Source organism: Ylistrum balloti, unplaced genomic scaffold (assembly GCF_031769215.1).
Source record: "Ylistrum balloti isolate Yb309-2 unplaced genomic scaffold, AGI_CSIRO_Ybal_v1 Utg370120, whole genome shotgun sequence".
Lineage (NCBI taxonomy): Eukaryota > Metazoa > Mollusca > Bivalvia > Pectinida > Pectinidae > Ylistrum > Ylistrum balloti.
Window position 1 is genome coordinate 2,050,588 of NW_026782137.1, and position 7,789 is coordinate 2,058,376.

A 7,789-nucleotide genomic window follows, 5' to 3' on the forward strand; every position below is an offset into this window, starting at 1 on the left:
GAAATTCACTATTTCAGCAAAGCACCTACAGACCCTTCCAATCACAGAGAGTATTTGATTTTGTCAAATCTAGGTGTTGAGAAGATTTGTTAAATGTAAATCAATTTGACCTCTTTTGGCCCCATCCAGCAGCCCCTGGTGGTCAGTCAGGATCAATATGTACATACCATCAAGCGGTCATCCTATACTAGTAGTTCTAACAAAGTTTTGAAATATTTTCAATAGAAAATAAACAAATTATGCTATATGAACTATAGTAAACTTTAGCCCCTCCCAAGGAAATGTGAGACCCTGGGGGCCATGAAATTCAACATTTTGACAAAACACCTTTAAGATGTTTCCATCCATGAACAGGATTTGATTCTACTGTATCTGGGTGTTTACAAGATTTTTGAAATTTTAGTCAGTTTGATTCTTCTTAGGCCATGCATGGTTTCTGCAAAATTTCATTGAAAATCAGTTCAGGGGTTTGAATCTGGACAAAAGGAGATCGCAATAGGTCACCATGAGACTTTGGTGACCTAAACAGTGTTTCAACAATGCCTTTAAATGTAAAATGGTTGCCAAATGGTCAGTCGGAGAACCTAATATTGTTTTACTTTCTCTGTGGCGCAGAAAAACAAAACTAACTCATAATTCAATTTAATGTAATAATACTTTAATACTTAATACTTCATAACACATTTTAGCAAATGAAAGTACATGTACATGACATTTCATACACACTAACACTATCTGATTGTTCTCAGACTTAACTTAAATGCTGTTCAATGTAAAATGGTAAACAATCAAATGATATGTACATTCCCCAAAGTTCTCACCATATAAACTGAGAAAGGTATATCAATATCTTAATATTTTGTGATCCACTGGAATCTTAACTACATACTGTATGAAGAAACCTCAGATATAAACCAAATGACCCCAGCAACATTCTCAGTGTTAAAAATCAACTTACATACAATATATTTTTACTTTTAAACAAAACTGGTAGAATGAAAACAATTTGCCTTATAAAAATGTTTAATAGTCCACATATGTGTTTATATTAATTATGTATATCAATTCTAGAACTGATACACACATTCTAATGGAATCCTATGAGGTTGAGTTGTCTTGTCTGCATAAATATCCAGCAAAACATTGCATTGAGGAAATCTAAAACTGAGTCACTTTGTAGAAATATGAATCCCAGTGTTGAAAAAAAAACAAAACAGAGATGAAATAAAAAAAGCAGGTGAAGTATTTACCTCTGATTTTTTAAAAATGTTTATCTTGGTATAATATGTTTGCAGTGATTCATTTTCAAAAATCCACTGAAATTTACCAAGTCAATCTAGCAAATACAAAATTGATACCTATTTATTTGTTACTAAGCTGCAATATCACTGACTGCCTATTACTGGATATCTATATAGTGTCTTTCATAAACACCAATTTTGTAAAACATTTTTAAGTTTTACCTCCAATCATTAGTCAGTGGTAACAATGATATGACTACAGCTGAAACATTGTAATGTTATAACATCCAGACCAGGCTTTCTCAGGCATATATTGTACAATAAATACTATCAGAAGAAATTTCTGAAAAATTCCCTAAATTATCAGCAAAACAACTTTACCACATTGAGATACAGATGAAATTATTAATATCAGTTAACTGTAATATGAGAGTACACATTACTGTCTGTGAATAATATTGCAAATATCAAATAAGTGTCTCACATAACCTAACTAGTTCATCTTTGTTTTGTTTTCACAAGAAGAAAGATATTTCATCTGGTAGTTTTCAAAAACAAGAAAGAGAGAAAATAAAACTGAAAACAATAATGATAGGTATTCACAACACAACATATTGAGGACAAAGTCAAAAATTATTCTGTTTCCCCAAAACACAACTGACGAAAGACAACTGAATGTAATATATTTGTTATACATATTGACCTTTCACTATATAAGCACCATCTTCCTACTTTTTATTTATTCCATATATTAAAGCACTAAATACAGAACAATAACTGAAAATGGGTTCCAATCTATTATTAGCAATATTTTATTTCATGAAGATGAATTTTCCCCAAAATGAAAGCATTTCATAAGTGCCCTCTAACCTCCACCCAAACTTTTAAGAGCCACCAGTATATATTTTAGCAATGCAAATATATTAAATAAATCATGCTAAAAATAGTATTAACAGTAAACATGAAGAGATACAGTTGATATATCAAGATTGCAACAGTAAATATATATGTAAACCAATGCATTAGTATCATACTTCAGCTTGATGTTAACTTTGAGCTGATAATAAACATAATAGGTGTGAAGGGAAAAAGTCCCTGAACACTTTATGGATTGTCACACATTTGTATAAACACTATTCAGTGAATTGATTACTCACAATCTTGTTAATCCACCAACACTGAGCTACCCAACGCAAAGGGGTTTCTGTTAAAGCCAGGACTTGTGGATTAGTTCTAGAGTGGTGTGATGTGTGTTCAGTGTATGGTATGAATGTTTGGAATGAAACAAATACAAGCCAATAGAGCTGCTGGGGCTCCCTTTTTAAAGTGAAAGTATCTTGCAAAGTAGGAGAGTACAGGTTTAGGATTGTACTCCTGGCAATCCTTCCACAGGTCCATTGTTGTGTGAATAAATTTGCATTCTGTAATCTGAAGTAGGATATGAAGAAAGATGGCTTTGAAGAGCTGAAGCAGAGAAATAAATTAAAGAATTAAATTGATATGCAAATAAGGATAGATTGACATTAATTTTGATTTTTTTTTGTAGTATGACCTGAAGGATTTTGATAGAGCACACATTTATGAGTGCAACTTAAATCTTAGATATTCGTTTGAAACAAATGATAATTGTATTGTATTAATTGTAATACAATGTCAAAATCTTTGGGGATTGGTAGTTTTCAGAATTTGTTTTAAAGCAAAGAACCTTTTAAATGACATACAATATCAAATAAAACAAAACCTTATCTAAACCAGAGACACTCATATAATATTGAAATTCATAAAGAAAAGATTCCATACAATTACTAGTAATAACAGCTTCAAGCAAGTCCTTATAGACTTATGACATCAAAGTTCACAATAACTTTTAAGTTTAGCAGTTATGTATTACACCTCAGTCTAGCTTGTTAATAATATACTCCAAATCTCAGTTAAGAATGTATGAATCTCATGTTTGACAAGATATAGGGCATCTATTGAAACAAAATAAATTTGAACATTACATCATAGACTTTTGCATTAGCTATACTTTGTTACCAATAGCTGATCTCAAGATGTCCTGTGATTTTTTTCCACAGGACTTTTTGTGACTGAGTAATTGACATAATTTTGGCTGTTATACTCTGTACCTCAGTTTGACTGTTATATTCTGTACCTTATTTTGACTGTTATATTCTGTACCTTATTTTGACTGTTATATTCTGTACCTTAGTTTGACTGTTATATTCTGTACCTTAGTTTGACTGTTATATTCTGTACCTTAGTTTGACTGTTATACTCTGTACCTTAGTTTGACTGTTATATTCTGTACCGATTGTTATACTCTGTACCTCAGTTTGACTGTTATATTCTGTACCTTAGTTTGACTGTTATACTCTGTACCTTAAATTGACTGTTATATTCTGTACCTTAGTTTGACTGTTATATTCTGTACCGATTGTTATACTCTGTACCTCAGTTTGACTGTTATATTCTGTACCTCAGTTTGACTGTTATACTCTGTATCTCAGTTTGACTGTTATATTCTGTACCTCAGTTTGACTGTTATACTCTGTACCTTAAATTGACTGTTATATTCTGTACCTCAGTTTGACTGTTATACTCTGTACCTTAAATTGACTGTTATATTCTGTACCTTAGTTTGACTGTTATACTCTGTACCTTAAATTGACTGTTATATTCTGTACCTTAGTTTGACTGTTATACTCTGTACCTTAAATTGACTGTTATAATCTGTACCTTAGTTTGACTGTTATACTCTGTACCTTAAATTGACTGTTATATCATGTACCTTAGTTTGACTGTTATACTCTGTACCTTAGTTTGACTGTTATACTCTGTACCTTAGTTTGACTGTTATATTCTGTACCTTAGCTTAACTGTTATAGTCTGTATCTAAATTTCACTGTTATTTTCTGTACCTCAGTTTGACTGTTATATTATGTACCTCAGTTTGATTGTTATATTCTGTACCTTAGTTTGACTGTTATATTCTGTACCTTAGTTTGACTGTTATATTCTGTACCTTAGCTTAACTGTTATAGTCTGTATCTAAATTTTGTTATTTTCTTGACTGTTATATTATGTACCTTAGTTTATATATTCTGTACTTAGTTTGACTGTTATATTCTGTACCGTAGCTTAACTGTTATAGTCTGTATCTAAATTTCACTGTTATTTTCTGTACCTCAGTTTGACTGTTATATTATGTACCTTAGTTTGACTGTTATATTCTGTATCTTAGTTTGACTGTTATATTCTGTACCTTAGTTTGACTGTTATATTCTGTACCTCAATTTGGCCGTTATAGTCTGTATCTAAAGTTAATTGTTATAGTCTGTACCTTAGTTTGACTGTTATACTCTGTACCTTAGTTATATATCCTAACCCAGTTAAGATGTTTTACACTGTACACAAACTAATCTCAATTTTGATAGTCAATATTTTGTACCTCAGTTAAGCTGTTACACTCTGTACCCAAGATTAGCTCAATTTAGAAGCTAAATTATTTGTAACTCAGTTCAGCTGTTACATCCCAAACATTGAGTTTAGCTCCATTTACAGCTAGTCAATATTCTATATCCAGTTTAGTTTCATTTAGCTTGTCAATATTCTGTATCTCATTAAATCTTTATACTCTGTGCTTTAACCATTTGCTCATAGAGCAATAGAGCTACTGTACACATCTGAAAATTAGTGGTAGCTCTAGCTGTAACACAGTGCCTCTGATTTGTCCATGGTTTGGCACAGATAAGTTTCATATTGCAATATAATTGTTATACAGAGCACTACAGTTACATAGCCATGATACAGTACATATCTCAGACAACACCTCAAATTTCCTTTACAGTAATACACAGAACTCATTAAAGCTAAATTGACCCACTGAATCTCCTATATAGATGATATTTCAAACACTTTGCTATGTTTGTAGTCTCTCTGGTGCTTAAATCAAGCAACATATAAATTGATCATGAGCTGATCAACTTTTGATGTAATGCTTCTTGGATAATGAGGACAGCTGTATAGTATACAAAGCACTTGTGCACTTCAGAAAGAGTTCCTATAACTGAATTGTCACACAACCATGGAATGCACGAGTCTCAGTCATTGTTTTGCCGACCGTCCACGTATCTGTACTTGTGTCGTAACACTCAACTATGTTGCTTGGGCGGGAGTCAACAATGCCCCCAGTGATATAGATCTTATCGCCAAGCACTGTGGCCCCGCTGTGCTTATGAGCATAGTGAGTGTCAGCTAGACTCTGGAATGTGCGTCTGCTTGGATCTAATGCTATCATTTTCTTCAAGTCTTCCCATATAATGTAAAATATTCCATTTATGACAAGAATTTTGGCAAACTGAATTGGTTCTGGCAGGATGAACTGTTCCCCAGGTGAGCGGAGTTCACCATTTTCTGAGCACTTGTAGCTGTCCATTGTGTCAACCTTTACCCCACCCTCTTGACCTCCACCTTGTAAACCACCAACTTCCACCAACATGTCCCCGAACAACACCACCTGGGACTGCTTCCGTGGAAATGACGACCGTCCAACCATACTCCATGTATTTAGGATGGAATCATAACACTCTATATGGTCAAGGTCAACCTGTGAGTTAAAGGCATCGTATGTCACGCCACCGAAAACATAAAGACGATCGTCAAGTGCTTCAGAAGCATGGCGGGCACGAGGCTTCAGCATGGGTTCAATCTCTATCCACGTCCGTTTGACACTGTCAAATTTCCAGCAGTTTTCTATAATCCTTGCGTCAAGGATACCCCCTGTCACAATTATGCAGTTGGACACAGCACACACACTGAACCATGACACAGCTTTTGGGAAATCTGGCAAGTCTGACCATCTGTCCTTCTGAGGATCATACATCTCTACTTTACGTGTTACATAGCTATTCCATCCACTGACCACTACCATCTTCTCTTTAGCTACAGTGGACGGTCGGGGATGAACCTGGCTGTTCTGCATGCTTCTTCGGCGTCGCCCATGTTGGTCATGAATGGACTCATGCTGTTCTTGAGCCTCCTTAACTAATAACATACACTTCTCACAGCTTTGAATCAATGGGTCCTGTTCGATCATTTTCAAACGAGTCAGATCTACAATAGGCAGGCGTACAAACTCCAATAACTGAAACATCAAATACTTCCGGTCATCAAGGTCATAATGTAGCCATCGCATAATGGCTTCATACACAGTTTCCTCTGTTCTCACATCAATCCAGTCACTAGATATATACACTTTAAGTCTATCAGCACTTAATTCAAGAAATTCCTCAAACTCAACAACGGCACTGAAATTCTCTAAAGCAAACTTGTGAGCATCATCCTGAAGTCGTTTACATGAATGTAACATAGCAAAATTCTCAATACCCAAGCAATTTGATGGGAAAAGTTGACATTTTAGGAACTGGCAGCAGGCTTCAATGATTGCAGGGTAGTTGAAAAGACTACCTGCAGCCAAAAGTTCCTGGGCGTTGTCAGTGGTGATTTCCATACGTCCTGTATAAACATAGTCAAGAATTCGCTTCATGATCCAAGGTGAAACTTCATTTATGGACACAACAGTCTCCAGTCCTTCACGTAAGTCGCTGGTGAACATAGCCTTAAAGTAGGGGCTACTAGCAGCCAGTATATTTCTGTGACATGGGAACTCCTCCTGCCCAACACAAATTGATGCATCAGTGAAGACGCGTTCACTGCGCAGTGTGTTTATGCGGCGGAGAATGTCCAGACCATAGTCTGGGTCTTGTAGAACCAGTGTATTTTGATTAGCGGAATTGGACATCCATGTCAGTGTACCACCTGGTAGCTCTGACACATCCATAATTATCAACCTCCTGAGAGAAACTGTCACAAATCTGCCTGTCTCTCACTACCAATAGAATCTGCATAATCTTGGCCACAGGTTTTGCCAGACCACTAATTACAGTGTCAAGCTGGCAACCAATGCAACACCTTCTCAGTAACCTGCTGTGCTAACTCAATCTGCAAAGAAAAAAGAAATTGTATAATCTATAATCCTGTCCACCATGCCGGGCTCTATATTAACTGCCAATGATAAAAATATGTATAGATCTATCAGGTATTAATCCTTGCATTCAGTCAACCAGTCAGTCTCCTACATTAGCTTTGAAGTTCTTGTACAGTCTGAGCTGTAAGTGTTGAGATATGAACAAATAATGTTTGTGTGCCAGGTCATTTTCCTGAATCAGTGACAACATTCAACTGCCCCCCCCCCCTCCCTCCCCCTCCCTCCCCCACCCTCTCCCTGTATTCTACAGGTAATTTAAAATCAAACTGTCAAGGCAGAATCATAAATCAATAAATACCTTTAAATCACCATCAAATCCAATAATATTTTATCTGAATACAGTCGACAAGTTGTCACCAGTGATATCAATAATATTTCATCTGGATATGGCAAAATGCCTGCCACTAATGATATCAATAATATTTTATCTCAATAGGGTAAAAAAAAACTTGATTTAAATAATATTTTATCTGAATATGGCAAAATGCCTGCCACTTAT

The 7,789-nt window shown here is 35.2% G+C and overlaps 1 protein-coding gene across 1 annotated transcript; it reads right to left on the reverse strand.

Moving 5' to 3' along the window:
* Positions 1-4,376: 4,376 nt before the first annotated feature.
* On the reverse strand, positions 4,377-7,239 carry LOC132550359 (kelch-like protein 21). The gene has a single exon (XM_060214409.1). It carries the CDS (start codon positions 7,081-7,083, stop codon positions 5,305-5,307), a length of 1,779 nt encoding a protein of 592 aa, XP_060070392.1. The 5' UTR covers positions 7,084-7,239; the 3' UTR covers positions 4,377-5,304.
* Between the last annotated feature and the right edge of the window lie 550 nt (positions 7,240-7,789).